This window comes from Gekko japonicus, unplaced genomic scaffold (assembly GCF_001447785.1).
Source record: "Gekko japonicus isolate JY-2015 unplaced genomic scaffold, Gekko_japonicus_V1.1 scaffold1357, whole genome shotgun sequence".
Taxonomy (NCBI): Eukaryota; Metazoa; Chordata; class Lepidosauria; order Squamata; family Gekkonidae; genus Gekko; species Gekko japonicus.
Genome location: NW_015162522.1, coordinates 62,851 through 80,398, shown reverse-complemented (window position 1 = coordinate 80,398; position 17,548 = coordinate 62,851). Strand labels below are relative to the sequence as shown.

Below are 17,548 nucleotides of genomic sequence, written 5' to 3'. Positions count from 1 at the left end.
ACTCTTATTTTTGAAAAAATTAAAAAGTACGTAAAGGTAAAGGTTCCCTTGCTTGAAAGCCAGTCGAGTCCAACTCTAGGGTTGCGGGGCTCATCTCCGTTTCAAAGCCGAAGAGCCAGCGCTGTCTGAAGACGTTTCCGTGGTCATGTGGCCGGCATGACTAAACACCAAGGCTGTTACATAGCACAATGTTGTTATTATTTATGAAAGATATTGCCTTCTAAAAATTGATTTATTTTAACCATGACTGATTATATAAATTGAATTAAATGAATAAAATACAGTTCCCCAAGGAGGAACACAAGGAGTCATAAAGTACAGTGAAGAAAAATAGATGTGGCTCATAACCTTTTAAAAATAGGCATGTATAAGACCATTTAAAGGCCAGGAGCATTCTTATCAAGGGGATTTAAAAGCTTAATCATTTGCTTTGGTTCCACTAAATGCAGCTGTCTTTCTCTCAGGTTGAGCTCCACTGAGATTCTTTACTAACCTAAGTTGATGCCTATAGAATAAGCTTTACTAGTAAAAAGGCACCAGTTGAAATACTTTCCTAAAGAAATGTTAAAATACAATGAAATACTGCTCTGAAGATTAGTTGTGAAAAATTCACTTAGCAATTTGATATGTCTGTTTATCTTCAAAAATTTGTTTCCTCAGCCTGAAAGCTATGGTGACTAATTTCAAGTACAACTCCTCAGTAAAAACACTTTTAAAATTAGAAATCTTAATAATTAAAACATACAGCTCAACCTGAAAAATAACAATGCATGAGGAAGTGACAGTTAACATTCTTACAAGATGTAAAAACAAGATTTTACAAATACGAGAATGTCCTCTGTCCCTTTCACCCACCCCTCGCATGAAATGAAAAGCATAGGGGAAAAGAAATATTTTTCCTCATAAACTGGTTAGGTTCCAGGCAGCTATCTGTGAGGAGAGTATTCTGTTACTGAGATGGCACTACAATGACCCTTCACTTTACTGCACAAAGTAGGAGTGCACAGAGCAGTGTGTTAAAAAAAACCCCAGCTCTTAGAATTGTGCCTGGAAGCAGGCAGCCTGTGCAGGTCTTTGAGGACTGGTGAGATGTGTTGTCAGTAGCTAGTGCCCAATAGCAGTCTTGCCATTCTGCTTTGTCCCAACTGAAACCCCTAAACTTTTAAAGACAGCCTGCCCCATTTGCTTTAAGCAGCTAAAGGACAATGCACTTTTATAGTTGCTCAAGCGCAAGCTCAAGCACAGGGGAAAGGGTAGCACTGCTCATGGGAAGTAGGTTTTTTCATTTTTTTCAGGGTTTTGTCAGCCTCAAGCTACATTTTTGTGTCTTTAGATAGCTTTTGACTATAGGAGTTGAAGGTAACTAGCTTTGTCAAACACAGCAAGTTGGTATAATTCTGAAAAGACAGCAGTCACTCCAAGAATAATAAAGGACTTCTGACATGCTTGATGTCTGAGAACAGTAAGACTCAGTCATGTTGAATGGTGTGGTCTTTGTTTTTAGGTCTTTTTTTGGCAGCATTACTTCCCTCCCTCCTTGAGTTCAACTTTAACCTATCTGATGTAGATTATGCATGGCAAACTGCTTAAATATAAATGCCTACTGCTTTTAAAGTCAAGGCGGAAAGGTAGGATCTGTAGTTGCTTTTAAAGTCATGGAAGGACTGAAGAAACTGGGTCTGATACCTTGAGGTCTCTACAAGAAGATGAACAATTTTTACCGACTCGGAGTTTTCAAACACACGCACCCCACTGCTAATTGGATTAGCAGAAATATTGTAATAAAAATTAAGGATTTTATGTTTTATGGAAGGGCATCATTAGAAATGTCTTCTTGTGGCCCTTTACTGTAAAAGGGTCATCCTCATTATTTTTTATATTCACCACCATATTAATAGATGGCCCAAAATTATGTGGCTTATGTTTTTATTCATCAAAACCATAAGCAATATTTCCCTGGCTTGCCTCATAATCAGCTTGGTTATTCCATGCTTTCTGTTTCAGGAAAAAAAACAACACCTGGATTTTTTTACTGAAGGTTGTCCAAGAAAGCATGAACTATTAGTGCACATGTAGGCGCTCCCAATCAGTCCTTCCTACTAAACCCCTTTCTCTTCCCAGACTTACTCAGGATTGGCTAGCAATAGGAGAGGCCTTTTAGATCTCTTCCTTGAATACTGAGCATGCTCAGGAACATCTATTACTGCTGGCATTCCATCCTTATGTATCCCAGAGGCAATGGCTGTCTATAAATAGCCTTAAAAATGCCTATAAGACTTCTGCTGCCACCAGTGTGCTTTCCCCTTTTATTTCTCCCTCTTCATCGTGAGGGTAGATTTTTTTTGGGGGGGGGGGGGGGGAAAAGGAGATCAGCAGAGTGGGCTGTATGGCAGTAAGCCCATTACAAGATGAATTTGAGCTTTTGGTGTTGTGGTCTTCGCTTGTAATGGGCTCATGAAGGTGAACCCTTGAGGTCACAGTTATAATCCCCTCTATTTTATGTCATTACCGGGAAGTCTTGAGAATTTATTAATGTCTGTTGACACGTGCTTATCTAATGATGAAACTGAATGAGATTGGAACATTTGCAGGAACGTGCTTGGAACTTCTTTAACCAACCCGTACATTTCATAAATGTTATTTGGTGTTTAGCTAAAGTCTTAGGGAGATCTTGAGACTTAAATAAACGGAGTTTTGACAATTCCACCAAAGTGTTCCAGATCACTGTATTTCTGATACTTATTATAAGAGACATTAAGTAAACCATTGGGAAAAACCCAGTGGTTATAGCAGATCACTACAGAAGCTAGCTGTTATGATGCATGTAAAAAGGACGAAATGCCACTAGTAGACTACTTCAAATGCAGACAAGGTAAAATATAGCAGTTGGTAAGCAACAAAACTGAACACAATGAAGATCACTGTTTGCAAAAAGATATAGATGAAGCTCTAAAAATTTCAGAGCACACCAACAGAGAATGTGTTAAAACACTTCATGTGTTAGGTGCCATCTAACATGTTTTTGCAGTTGTGTTTTGATTTGGATGCTTTTTTTCTGGGAAATTGAAACCATATTGGTCTTTTCTCCATTCCTGCTTCTGCTGTTCTCACAACTCATAAATTGGAAGTAAAGTTAACATTTAATTTTTCAAGGTAACTTATTAAGAGGGAAGAACACCACTGGAGATGTTCAAAACTTGGTGAATCTTCTTAGAGACTGGAGTAGGCTATAGCTGAAAATTTCTTACAAATGTTTTAAATAAATTGTATCCCACTTTTCCACCTATGCAAGCAGTTTAAAAGACATTAAAATCCACTTACAACATACATATATATGTAACAGCAATTAAAACTGGAAGAAGTCCAATAAGGAAGTGGCAGATGAAAGAAAAAAGTCTTCACTTGCTGAAGGAAGGCAATGATAGTGGGGAACAGATGATTCTCTTTGGGTAGGGGAATTCTACAGTTTTGGTGCCACAAGACTGAAATACATTAATGGGCTGCATTGTATTTATGTGCATTTTTCTTAACCCAAGGGTTAGATCTGGAATGAATTTTCTCAGTCAATTTGATATGTCTCTTTTTAGCTTCAAAACTATAATTAATTAAAAGTTTCCTTTAATCAGGTACCAGATTTTTAGAAACTTCATAACTTTTCTTTTAACTTCTTCATAACTTTTCCTTTTGTTTTTATGAAACAACTCTTTTGGCCACAGCCTTCAGCCAGATCCCACATAGAGAAGGGGGGGAGGGGGAATCTCATTCCAGTCACAAAAGTTTGGGTTTTTTTTAAATTTTAAGCTGGGTTGCTAAAAGGTAGAATGCCAGTGACCTGGTAATATATGGGTCCTTATCTTGTAAAAGAAAAGAAAAGCTCTGATTAATATTTGTGATCTCATTTTTCCCTGAGTATCGAGGTGATCCATCTCTGTATCTCCTTACTGAAATTGGGACATTTGATAACTAGATGAGCCAAGGTACCTGTCTTCCCCATATTGCAGAAACACCAGCATACTGAATGGGGATCTTCATTACTTCAATACAGTTGCTTAAACAAACTGTGAGTAGAAAGTGTCATTTTAGAAGAAGTAATCCTTTTCTCAGACGGGTGCCTCTTCTAAGGTGGTGCCTGATTGTGACATGTGCATATATCCTCTTAAAAGGTAGTGGTTTTACTCTGACAACATAGTTCTATTTACTGGTAAATTTAATCAACATCATAAGAACGATTGGCTAAACTTTTAAATCTTAGGGTGGAAATGCTAACTAAAATATAATACAAACACTTGCTCAAACTAGGCTGCATTGGAGTTGAGATCACATTTCATGTACATGTTATGCTATAGCTTTTGAGAGTTATTAACATAATTTAATGTGTGGAATTTCTTATTACCAGCACAACAACAACGTTGAAGCTTGTTGTCGAGTTCTTGCACAAGAGAGTAACAAATACCTGTATATGGAATACCACAGCCCAGATGACACGCGAATGAACAGGAATCGCCTTCTGCATATTAACCTGGGCATCCATCCTCATGCCAGCTATCATGGAGGGGATGGAGCTCAACTTAATGGTGGTCGTACACTGGTACATAGTTCAAGCGATGGACATATTGATCCACAGCGCACCACAGGTAAACAGCTGATATGCTTAGTGCAAGAACCACATTCTGCTCCAGCTGTTGTGGCAGCTTCTCCCAACTACAATCCATTTTTTATGAATGACCAGAATAGAAATGCAGCTACTCCTCCTCCTCAGCCACCTCAACAACCTTCTTCCATACAGCCTGGAATGAATACATCTGCTATGCAAGGCCCTCCTCCTCCTCCATATATGCACATACCTCGGTACAGCACAAATCCAATTACTGTTACAGTGTCTCAAAACCTCCCCTCTGGACAGACTGTACCCAGAGCTTTACAAATTCTCCCCTCGATTCCAAGCAATCCTTATGGGAATCCTGGCTCTCTGTATATTAGACAAACATCTCAAAGTTCTTCAGGACGACAGACTCCTACACAGAATACACAATGGCACTCGGCGCCACAAGGTCCAGTCCCACATTATAGTCCACATCCGTTACCTGTTTATCCACATCAACAGAACTATCAGCCTTCTCAGTATTCTCCAAAACAGCCCCAGATTCCTCAGACACCTTTTCGATCACCACCTACTTCTCAGTGCCCCTCTCCATTTGGTTCTCCTCAGCATCAAGTTCAACCTCCCCAGTTAGGACATCAGAGTTCTCATGTATTTATGCCACCTAGTCCTTCAGCAGTGCTACCCCATCCATATCAACAAACACCCCAGACTTATCAAAAACAAGGTGGACACTCAGTATCTTATCTCCCATATGGTGGACCTAGCTTATCCAAAGGCTCCATGAACAAGATAGAAATTACAGTTGAGCCACCACAACGACCTGGGACTTCAATGAATAGGAGCCCTTCGCCTATAAGTAACCAACCATCCCAACGAAACCAGCACCCACTGTATGCACCTGCTACTCCTCCTTCAAGTTCTCCTTCCAGAAGCATGTCGGGTCAGCCCAAACCTCCTTATAGTGTTAATCCTGTGTATATAACATACACACAACCAGCCGGACCTACTGGCGCACTTACACAGTCACCCCGGGTAATGGTATCTCAGCCAAATCCTGCAGTTTTTAAGATTACAGTAGGTCGAGCACCAGCTGAGAACCTTTTAAATTTAGTGGACCAAGAAGAGCGTTCTGCAGCACCAGAGCCTATTCAGCCCATTTCGGTTGTACCAGGATCTGGCGGTGAAAGAGGAAGCCATAAGTACCAGAGAAGTTCCAGTTCTGGATCAGATGACTATGCCTATACTCAAGGTATATTTATAGAGCTGCCCGCTGCTGTTGTTTTCAAAAGGATTTTTTTTTTAAAATTGCATTGTGATGCACCATAAAAGCTTGTGCCACTAAAATAAGTTTTCCTATACCTATAATATTGTTGGAAATACCATTACTTTTGTTTAAACTTGGTTCATAATACATAGCATGTAGCACTGCTTAAGCTCGGCTGTTTGCTGGAATCCTCTACCAGGCCAGTTTTTTTACGTCTTTGCTCATTTTTTGGTTTCTGTCTACTCATATAGTAATGTCTGTGTAGCACTTTCACGTATTCATAGCATTTCACATACATTATTATCTTATTGTAATCCTTACAGCAGCCCTGTAAATACACCAGTGTTATCCACATAATGCAGATGGCAATCTGAGGCACAGAGAGAGAGAGAGAGAGAGAGATTTGCTTAATGGCAGATGCCCATCATATTCTCCTTTGAGACAGGAGATGGAATAAGTGTATATTTTTATATAGCTCCTTTTGGGGGCTTTGCAGATGCAAAAAAAGGGGGGGGGGCTTATATGGTCCAGCAGCTGCTGCATCAGTATAATGGGGCATGATGATGTGTTGTGCTGATGTAGACTGACCGGTGTGTTGTACTGAAACAGTGAGGCAGATTGAGGCTTTTGAAGCCACTGACACAGAATTGGGAAGAAGGGAAGGGAGTAGATGCACTTGAAATGACTCAGCTGGGTGCTGTCCTAGAGTAATTTCTGCTGTTGTGAAACTAACAATGCTGGCACAGCCCTACATGCCGCATACATAGTAAAGTTCTTTAATGGCCAAGCTTACGGGTAGGCCTGGCTGGCTGGCTTTAGCAGTGAATACCACTGAGGCTTCATCTGTGTACTGTTAAAATGAATTGCTGAAACTTCTGCATGGAAGAAAGCATGTTGACTGAGTTTTAAGCATGAATGTGCATGTCAGTATTTTGGTCTCTAGTGGTCTGGGTCTCTGTTTTACAGCCTCTAAAATGGGCTTTGTTAACTATTGGTATGCATTGTGAAATATACACAATCGTAGTCAGTAAAATAGGATACAGGAGAGTAATAGTGGATTGTTGTGCAGTGCTTATAAAAACTGTTTAAAAGCTCTAGCTGGATAACCTCTGTTTGCCAGTTTGCATAGAAAAGATTGTTCTGTGTAATGGTAGTTTTCTAACAAAGCAGTGAACTACCGTATGTATACAACAAGACTAGGTATATCTAAGGGAATTATGTATTGTGCATTTTAATCAGATGTGTACAATGAGAATAGATTTGAGTTAGAGGCTTGAATAGAATGAAGGTAAATTACTAAGAAAAAATATTTGGGGGAAGATGTTGACAAAATGATCCTGTGTGTATTTTGAGTTTCTCTTCTCAGAAGGAAACTGAAAAATAGCCACCTTGTTTCATAGTACTCTACTGGGGCTTGCTGTTTTAATCACTTTTCTGCCTCAAGGAGCTTGAAAAGAAGACCACGCTTTCAGGGATTAATCTATAGCAATCATTGTGCAAGATTTAAAAAAGAAAGAAAGAACTTTGTGCTCCAGGCTATAGAGTCCAAATCTTCTCTAAATGGTCATGTAGAACTTTTAAGCAGTTGATCTATGGTAGTTACTTACACAGAATGTGTTGGTGGTATCATCAGGCATTGGGAAGTGATGCATTATGGATAACAACATTGTGTCTTCAGATAGTCTTCCTCTGCGTTATCCTTGCAACAACCCTGTGAAGCAGAATGGCTGGCCCATGTTTGCTGGTATTGATGTATTGTTGCTCCTGATCCTAAGGAAGGGGCAAAGTTTTTGAAGTCCTTGAAAAATGTTTCAGCAAGTCTTTGGGTATCTAGGATATTCTCACGCACTAAGACTCTAAATAATAGGAAATTTATTTTTCTTTTATAAAGTGAAAGATGAGATACTTTATAAACCAGTCCAACAGTTTGTGGATTGCTTGCTGTCCCAAAGATTCTCAGGATACCATGTTCAGCCAGATATTATTAATAATAGTCATGTGTTTAGATTCTGTTTTGTCCACTTTTTTCCCTCCACCTTGTCTGTTACTGCTTAAGAATGTAATGTGAACTGGGCTGAGCCATATTAATCTAAATGCAGGGTTTCTATGGCCCCATTCAGGCACCTTTCCCTTCAAGTCAGAGATAGATTGTAGGATGATGGAGAACCCACATTCAAACAATACTGTTCAGTAAAACCCCTGAACATAGTTAAAGGGGAGAAGCAGCAGAGGAAACATGAATCTTCAGTTCTTAAAAGGTTGTGCTTTCACTACAAACAGAGAAGTTGTATGTATAAAGAAATCTACAAATCTTATGTGCTCCAGCTTTAGGGGTAAGTGTACACCTAGAGAACAGCAGGAGTCAAGTTATAGTAGGAGCCAGGTGGCTTTCTGGATACAGGGTTCTTTATTGTGTGTTCATGGAGAGTTCTTACATTATCCTGTTTGTGCCCCACTGTGTGATGCATGTTGTTCAATTAATTGTGCCCTATCTAAATTCCTTTGTCATGAGATGTGGAAGATCAGCAACCCAGTAAGCAGTATATTCCAGGCACAGAGCAGGATGAGATGGATGGGAAGGGGAGAGGTGAAAGGCCTGGTGGTGTGGCTCTGTCCCTTTTCCCTCTCACCCTCCTCCTGGCAAGATAATGCAGCTGGCAGCAAGTGGAAGAGATTGTCATCCTGCTGTCTGCCGCATCTGATCTGCAGGGGGACTGGCTGCCATCCAGCTGGCTGGTAGGTGAAGGCCTCAATTTCCCCTTAAGACAGCTGATACTGTCCGGCTTTCCTAGAGCAGTATGAAAAAAGTCTCCTGTTTCTTAGAGATACTCTTAGAATGAATTGATGGAAGCTGGATAGAGACCAAGGTGAAAGATCTCCAAAACGTTCTATGCACAGAAAGGTGTTTCCCTCTTCAGCTTCCTCCCATGTAGTCAACAGCTTGTCTGCTTGTAGAGAGGAAATTTCTTCCCCAGGATGCCTCAAGTCTCTTTGGAATTTTTCTTCTAAAGTTACAGGTGTTGCACAGACACTAATGTGAACAGGAGAAAAGCAACTGTTATGACAAGACTGCATTTGCTATAATAGTACACTCCATGATATCAAGTGACTGCTTGAGGCAGCAAAGACTGATTTGTAGCTTTTAAATCTTACCCTTGGAATTTGGCCTTGTTACCATTTTCTCTTGAGATGTTTTTGCCTTGCACGAGTATCTTTTTATTTTGAATAGACAAAAAAAAGTGAGTTACGGTAATATATTTAAGTTACTGTCTGAAATAATATCTTTATTCTACTGAGTTTTTGTGGTCACTTTTTCCTATAAAGACACTTGCCTATACTACACAAGCTCTAAGTTAGGCTTCTCAGTGTTGTGTACTGCCCTGACTTTGTTCCCTGTAATGTACTAGCCTTGCTGCTACATCAACGTGCAAGGATGGAGAGATTAGCAAAGGGACTGAAGCTTGAAAATGAGGAGCTTGAGAAGCTTAAATCTGAAGTGAATGGTATGGAGCACGACCTTATGCAAAGGCGTCTTAGAAGAGTGAGCTGTACAACCTCAATCCCAACAGTAAGTAATCAGTGTAAACTGAAATCTTTGTTCCTTTGTTTGGCCATGAGGAGAACTCATGTACCACTCTAAAATGTAGCCAGGTTCAAATGATCACTTCGTGAATCTAACGCTCTACCATTCTTACATCAATTAGTAACAGCTGACTTCTGGCTGGGAATTGACTCAACACTTGCTGTATTAAGCCTATATTCCAGGGGATCATTGAAAAAATCCTTGTTAACTGCACGAAATCGATTATTTTAAAAATGTTGGGCTATGTTAAAAGCTGATCGGAAAAGCTCCCCTGTTTACTTCCATTTATCTTATCAGATAAATTGAATGGTCTAAATACTTCCTTTATCTAACAGTTCCAAAATATTGCCATGCCTTCCTGCTACTTAGATGCAATGTGTTACCTTCTGCTGAGATGAAGGGCCATTTTAGTAGAACCCCCCCTCCCCCCGAGAAACACTTCTTACTTATTGTAAAGATCAAGTTGACTCAATTGTCCATATCCTTTTTAGTTGTCCCGTTATATCTCACTTCATAACTAATATATTATGCCCTGGACTGACTGTCTACAGAACATTTTGGAACAACAGAAACTAAAGATCTTACTGTCAGGCAAGATAAAAAAAAAAGTGTACATGTGATTTAGCCATTGTATAGATTCTGCCCCCAAGCCTGTCCAGGAATGAGGGAGGAACCTATATTTTTTCAGTACATTTAACAACAACCTAGAGAGGTAAGCTACCCTCTCTAGATTCAAAACAATAGCCACCAGAACCCCCTTTTAACTAGTCCCGGCTTTCCCCAAGGGAGGGATTCCAAACCTTTAGGTTAGCCTCTGGGACATAACACATTGAACAACTCAATCTAGAGCTGCACAGTTAATCTTACCAAGGTAGCTTGTATGGTGAGCAGAAGGCACAGGAGTTTAGCCTTGGAACCCAGTTACAACATCACAGACCAGTTAGAAACAAGAATAATGTTTATTCAGTCAGAGCTTAGCGTTTAGACTAATAAGGATTTCAAAACAAGAAAGACTAGGGCAATTTTTTGCCTTCACTAAACATAATGCTGCATATTTACCAAGTCAGGAACAACTATCAGTCCAGAATAGTCCATTGTGATAATCCAGTAGCCCCAAGGGATTTGGAGCAAGACGTCCATCTTTGCCAACCATGTGCTCAGCTCACCAAGCAATCCTTTGTTCCCCGACCACATGGCAGGACAGCCTTTCAGGTGAACAGCACACTCGAGCAGCAGAGAGAGCAGGAACAGAGAGCTCTCTTCCAAGGGACCAGACAATTAAACCCCAATTCCATTCATGACCAGCCATGGCCAGTAGCCAATCACGAACGGACAGAGGGTGTGTCCAAAACTTAGTTGTCATAGCGACGTGAGGAGATAGGCTGGGAGTCTGGGAACACCCTCTGCAGTCAGGTGACCCCCAACTCCAGCCCCTCCATGATGTACGTGACATGGCCCATGCAGCCTTCTTGCATGAGGCCTGCCACCCCCCTTAGAGGTGTGAAGGAATGTGGTTTATGGCATGGCTATTGAGGCCATCTGGGCCTCACCATTTGGCTTCAACAGGAAATACAACACAGCAGGGTATCAGCAAGACATCCCAGGGGAAGGCAGGGGCTTTTAGAAATCAATATTTCTATACAGCCATATTTATCTATGCAGTTACAAATCACTTATAAAATTTTCCGACATATGGTTTGTAGGCTACATTTCCTTTCCCTGTAACTTATCTTTCTACATACTGATGACTAAGGTGCAATTGACCAATCTCTTATTCCCACCTTTAGGAGCTGCTTGAGGGTGGGGCAAAAAAATGCAGTGGGAAGAAAGCATCAGGAAAACCCAGTTTTATGAGTGTCAAGGTAACTGAAGAGTTGTGCTTATACAGCTAATAGTCCAAATAGCTCCATGATGTTTTTATCAAGTGGGAAACTTTCTTTGTTGCTACCTGCAGCTTTATAAGCTAGCTGTATAAGCACAGCTCTTAAGGTATCAAGATACCATGAGCCAGCTGAAATAACTGCCGCCGCCCCCCCCCCCCCAAGCGCCTCAGGGTCCAGGGACCCTTTGGAACAGCATGGTGAGCCCTGGGAATTATAACTGGAGGAGAAGGTGGATGCAATCTGGGACACCGTCTGTGAGCAGAAATGTGTTCTAGTCACAGAACAAGTCCTTTGGATCTCAGCAACATAGTGGTTTCATCAGTGGGAAACCAACCCTTGCACCGAAGAGCAGGTATTGCCAAGGAAGGGAGGAGGAGAACATGCATTGCGGACTAAATGTTGGATATGAAAGTTTAGATTTTGTAAGGCTGCTATCTCTATTGAAGTATTTGAGAATTTGTCTCTCAGTAGTCAAACTAGTTGTGGCAGCTCTTTTCTAATAAGAAATACTTGTTTAAACCAGCTCTGAAAACCAATCTGAGTATTGGCTGAATGTACAGATAGAAGGAAAATCCCTTCTCTGCCTTAAAATAAATCGTATCTTTATAAATTACAGACAGGCTACTTTATTCATCCTAATAAAGAACCATGCATAAACTTGTTTCAACTGTCATTGTTTCTTCTAAGAAACTCTGGAAATTCTTCTGTTAGGATTTAAATCAACAAGAATAAAGGCCAATTAAAATAATTGACTGAAATGTTACATTTTGTAAATTGTGCATTTCTTCAGCAAGAATTGAATTGATTTCTGCAACAACTGAAACCTACTGGCTGGCTTCTGTGCTACCTAGGAGCATGATCCCACTTTCCCTTTTGTACTACATAATTGTATGTGCTTTGGCACAAGGGAGGCAACTGTGAAATTAATGAATTTTTATAGCTCTGTTGATGCATGTGCACACTAAATGAAACATTGTTATGCTGACTTTTCTTCCATTCCTATATTTGGTTCTCTCTTGCTAGCCTGAAGAGATGACCAGATTGAGAAGCATGAACAGACAGCTCCAGATAAATGTTGACTGTACACAGAAAGAAATTGATCTCCTGCAGTCTAGAGGCATATACTTTAATTATCTTTGTTTTGAAACTGTTTATTTGAATGCAAGCAGTTATATACATACTATAGTTCTGTCTTTTCTGATGATGCAGAATGAAAGATGCTTTTTAATATTTTTCTGTCAGTTATATGTAGCATAGTGTGCCACGTAGTGTTAAATTAGAACAATGAGTTCCAGATTCAGAATCCTCAACTTGCTGTGAAACTCAGCAGGTGACCATGGCTCAGTCACTATCTGTCAGCCTAAACTGTGATGATAACATGGTTGGGGTAGGGCAATGAGACAACTTATTGCACCTTGAAGAAATGGTGGGTTAAAAATGTAATAGCCATACCAGGTTGGTACTTGGATTTACTGCTAGTTAAAGGAAGGCAGAAGGAAAAGCTGGTTCTGGAAGTGCTGTGTGTTGGTATATTGTAAGTTAAATGACCGGCACAGCTTCTTTACCATAAATATATAGCTCCCAGAACAATGGGGCTCTTTAAGGTGTTGTGATAGGAAAGGTACCAATGAAGCCTGTAAGGAATTGTGGACAGTAAACATCTGTCATGTTGAGCACATACTTATGCTAGTAACTTGCATAGTCTCTTAAATACTTGGCTCTTATTCTGCAGAGGACATTATCTTCTGTTTTATGTATATCCTAATAGGAAACTTTGATCCGAAAGCCATGAGTAACTTTTATGACAACATAGAGCCTGGTCCTGTTGTGCCACCAAAGCCATGTAAAAAAGGTGAGTTGCTCAAAAGACATCCAAGATTTAGTCTATAACATCTTGTCACTTAGAAATGTTCATGATAGGAAGGAGAACTTCTACATGCTTTATTTTTAAAAAAGCATTGTTAGCCCAATTGTGCTATCAAAATATGTTTAGTCTTCTGTTTATACTCTGTGCATCAGAATCCTTAGCCAGATGCATTATGATGCAGCTGTAGTAATATTGGCAGTGAGGGCATTTTAACAGCCTATTGGGAAATGGTCATTATACAGTGATTATGAAAAAATGCTAGGAAAAGTAATGCATTTTCTTATTTTTACATTTGAGGTTTTCATTCTGAGTAGGTCCTTCTCGTGTTTCTATCTCGTTGTGTGATTGAAGAGATGGATTCAACCTGCCTTTCTGCTTAGCTTTCCTTAGATTGTGCAAGTTGTTTTTTGACTTAGTGCTGTAGATTATTCCAGGTTAGCAGCCTTCTCCCTCAAACTCAGTTGTTTTTATTCAGGAGCTCCCCTGCCCCTTTTCCTTTTAAGCTCTGAAGCGATTTTGTCCACTGGGGAGAAAATAACAGAATTGAGGCAGCTGTGCAAGTGATGCAATTCTAGTTTCTCTGTCTTTCCCACCTTTCCTTTTTAGTGTGGCTTTTACCAACTTAAGCAGAATCCTGTCTATTGGGCACTACTCCAGCAGCAGTGAGGAATTAAGGGGCTGAAAGAGTACCAGAACAAGAATTAATTGGCAGAGCAAGAGCCCAAGTGGCCAATTCCAATTAATCTGTGATGAAGCCAAGAATCAGTTAATCCAACAGTTCTTATTTTTCACTTAACATTTTCTAGGGTTGGTTTGGTCAAATGTCAGGGAAGTTAACCGATCACATATGGTTGAAACAGATATAGTGGTAAAGAGCTCTCCTGTGATAATCAGGAAAATGACACATCTTGAAAATTAGTCCATGAAATATAATTACCATAAGTGTCTTCTAGTGAATTCAGAGAATAAAAAGCATACATTTTATATTTTGTGGCTGATGTTGTATAGTTCTGTGGTTGCTGAACATGTGTCCATGTTTGGAACATTCATCTTGCTAGCACTCTAAAAATGCTGGCTAATGGAGAAAACCTCTGTATGGATTTTGAGAAGAAATAAGAAAAACGTATATGAAGTGGCATTAAATGTGCTCTTAATATCCTGAGGCAAAATTCAAATCTGCTGGAAAGTAGGTAGCAGCTGAAAGAGTGAAGGAAGCTCTTATCCAGTGACTGACTATATTCAGGTTTCTGCAAAGCCTACAAAGTGTCTGGACACCAAATATGTTACATTAGTTTTGCATCAGTCAGTTGAATTCCTCAGATGCTTGAATTTAATATGGCTTGTTTATGTATTTTATAGCCCTCCTTTTTCTCCAAGATTGCAGGCAGATCATAGTGTGAAACAGTCATCCAATAAGCAATGCAGTAGGACTAGGATTACAAAAATTTGAAACAGTGCAAAACATATGAGACACACATCATGAGCACAATCCAGCTTTGGAAATTTATTTATTTATTGCATTTTTTAATCTGTGAAGCCTATGTGAAATAGCGGTTGATAACTGTTTCATTTGTCAGTGGTGCTTCTGTGGGCTGCTCTTGGTATCTGTGGTTCGCCATTACATTTCAGTGGTCCCAGTGTATAAACCCTAAAATACCACCTCAGATTCTGTGCCAAATCAGATACTAGTTCAGAAGCTATTCCAGTTCAACCTACTCAAGTGTAGGAAGCAGTAAATGATATTCTTCTGTATTAATCCTAGTGTCAAGAGTAGTATGGGAGTCCAGTCAAGCAATAAGCTGATACATCAAACATGTTCTGTCACAGTATCTCAGCTGAAGCTTTGAAGACACTTTACACAATGTAAAATCACACACAGACGAGTGCATATAATAGTATATGGCTGCTCTCAAAAACACAGACAAGTGCATATAATAGCATATGACTGCTCCCAAAAACTTTATCTGTAAACTGGAGGAGGGCGGAACCTTGGCTTTCACTAAGGTCAGAGATAGCAAGTGGTGTACAGGTTCAGATGCTGAACTTTCAATGTTATCATAATCTACTTTATTGTTGTTCATGTTGTATGTATTTAAAGATAATCTCTAAACAATCATTCTCTTCAGATCATCAAAGCAGTTCCAAGCAAGCTGTGCGATCACAGCCAAGAGATGAAGACTTTGAAGGAGCTCCATGGAATTGTGATAGCTGTACATTTTTGAACCATCCAGCACTGAATCGCTGTGAGCAATGTGAAATGCCACGGTATGCCTGAATCCACTAAGGGCTGCTTTGGATTTTTTTTTAAAAGGCTCTTGAGCACACAGCCATATGAGAAGGAGACAGGAAGCACCTTTCAGTCCATCTGCCAGACGTCTGCCAGCCAATCATTGTCAAAATTATGAGATAAATTCCCTTTCCACTCATGCTGCACTAACGATTAGTATGGGAAGAAAAAATATTCTCTTATCCCACTGTGGTGAGCTAAACTGAAAGGATACCCTAAATCAAAAAAAGGATTTCCTCCATGAAGAATGTATACAGGAAAACAGGTGACTGCTGCTGTTCTAGCCCCCATAATCACACATACCGGGTAGTAGCCCTTACATATATTTTTTATAAGCATAGAACTATTACTTTGTGGTGTGAAGTGTTACAGGTATCCAGACAAACTGTGAAGAGCCAGAGCTGATGAATCTGGACACAGCAAGCTGGGAAACAAAAGGCTCCCTGTGCTTCCAGATTGTAAACTACTGAAAAAGAAGACAGGGAAGAAAATTCAAAAAGAATAAAAGGGTATTAGTAAATGCTGCTTTTTTTCAGGGTAATTTAAGTCTACACAATTGCTGTTTTGAAATTGTGAATTGTGGTGAGGAGGGAGAAGTACTGTATGAGCCTTATTTATAGAGTACAATCGGAGGTGATTTTACAATCCCTTTTGCTTGTACAGCACTCACCAAGTCATGTTAACACTGGTAATTAAGTAATTATACCATATTACAGCAGAAAACTAGTGCTGCATGCTTTTATTAGGCCATTGTGTTTTAAAGCTAAAAGTAAAATATGCTTTTATAAATGACGTTCCCTTAACTGTGCTTGACTACAGTGGAGCGGACGTATGCCAAATGCCGAACTATTCCAAATTTCTCTTTGGAAGACTTGAGCTCAGCCATCATTATGTATAAGAAGTGTTTGCACCCTGTTCCTTAGGCCTTTCAGCTTCCAATTATGTGAAGAATTCATGATGTTTACAGCACAGAAGGTACTTTGTGCCCCCATTCTGATTTAGCTGAAAATTAGTAATCAATATTAGCTCTTCATTAAGGGTTTATTTGCACCTTGTTAATAAACCAGCCTGTATTAACTAGTAAAAGTGGCATATCTTGAAATGTTGCATACCGCATTTATTCTTTGAATTTGGTCAGGTAATTCACATAGTCCCACCCAAAACAAAACCCTTGGAATTGTACTGGTACTTTTATGCATCTGACATTATAAAGGGGGTGTCTGGTTCAAGTGCTTTATGTTGCTCAATAACGCACTCATTTGTCAAGGCTTCTTGGTTCTGAAGCTGAGTAATCTAAACAATGTCTGAAAATGTTCAAGATTTTTTTCTCACTCACAAAACACTGAGACAGTGTTTAATTTCTAACACGTTCAGATTGTGTTACTCCAGTCCTCACAGATTCTGCAAGTGAGTGTTTTGAATCATGGCCATGTAGATATATACAGATGATAATGGTAAGATGGTCAAATCTGTTGTTCAAAATTGGGTTTGTCTGGTATGATGCTGACGTGTTATTTCATCTGTCTAAATCTTACAGAAAACAATTTAATATCAGACAGAACAAGGAAAACAAATAAAAGGGATCAGTGTTGAGATTTTCATTGAAATTCCAGACTGGTAACTCTGTTACAAATATAACCTACGAATGTCTGAAGGGAATTTTAAAAAATTCTCCTGCCCTTAATAAGTGTCAAGAGTTAAATTATCTAATTTTTCCTTTTCATGAAACAGAAAATAATGATCTGAAATACATCAGGTGAGATTTTGTTCTCAGTTACCAGTTAAGTAACGTCATTATGTTCAGCAGCAATTGTCATGATTTCATCTTTATGCATTTGTATTTTATGAATACATGTTCCCATTTGGCACTTATTCATACTGCCATTGGCAAGGAAATTATAGTGATTAAGTTAGCAGTAGAAGTGTCATGTTTAAAAGGTATGTACTACATCATTGCACCAGTATTACTGCTGATGGGGTTTTTTAGGAAAGAGAAAGGTTACCAGAATTGCATGAAGCCTATCAGTTTAGGGTGCATTCCATCTTAAGTGAATACTTTCT

At 39.5% G+C, this 17,548-nt stretch overlaps 1 protein-coding gene across 1 annotated transcript in view; it reads left to right on the top strand.

Moving 5' to 3' along the window:
• TAB3 (TGF-beta activated kinase 1/MAP3K7 binding protein 3) overlaps positions 1-17,186 on the top strand; it is a 30,579-nt gene extending 13,393 nt beyond the window's left edge. Inside the window, exons 3-7 of the mRNA XM_015406252.1 lie at positions 4,397-5,852; positions 9,275-9,435; positions 12,357-12,450; positions 13,102-13,185; positions 15,327-17,186. Coding sequence (XP_015261738.1) covers positions 4,397-5,852; positions 9,275-9,435; positions 12,357-12,450; positions 13,102-13,185; positions 15,327-15,475 — 1,944 coding nt within the window. The 3' untranslated portion in view covers positions 15,476-17,186. The remainder of the gene's footprint in view (positions 1-4,396; positions 5,853-9,274; positions 9,436-12,356; positions 12,451-13,101; positions 13,186-15,326) is intronic.
• Positions 17,187-17,548: the final 362 nt, after the last annotated feature.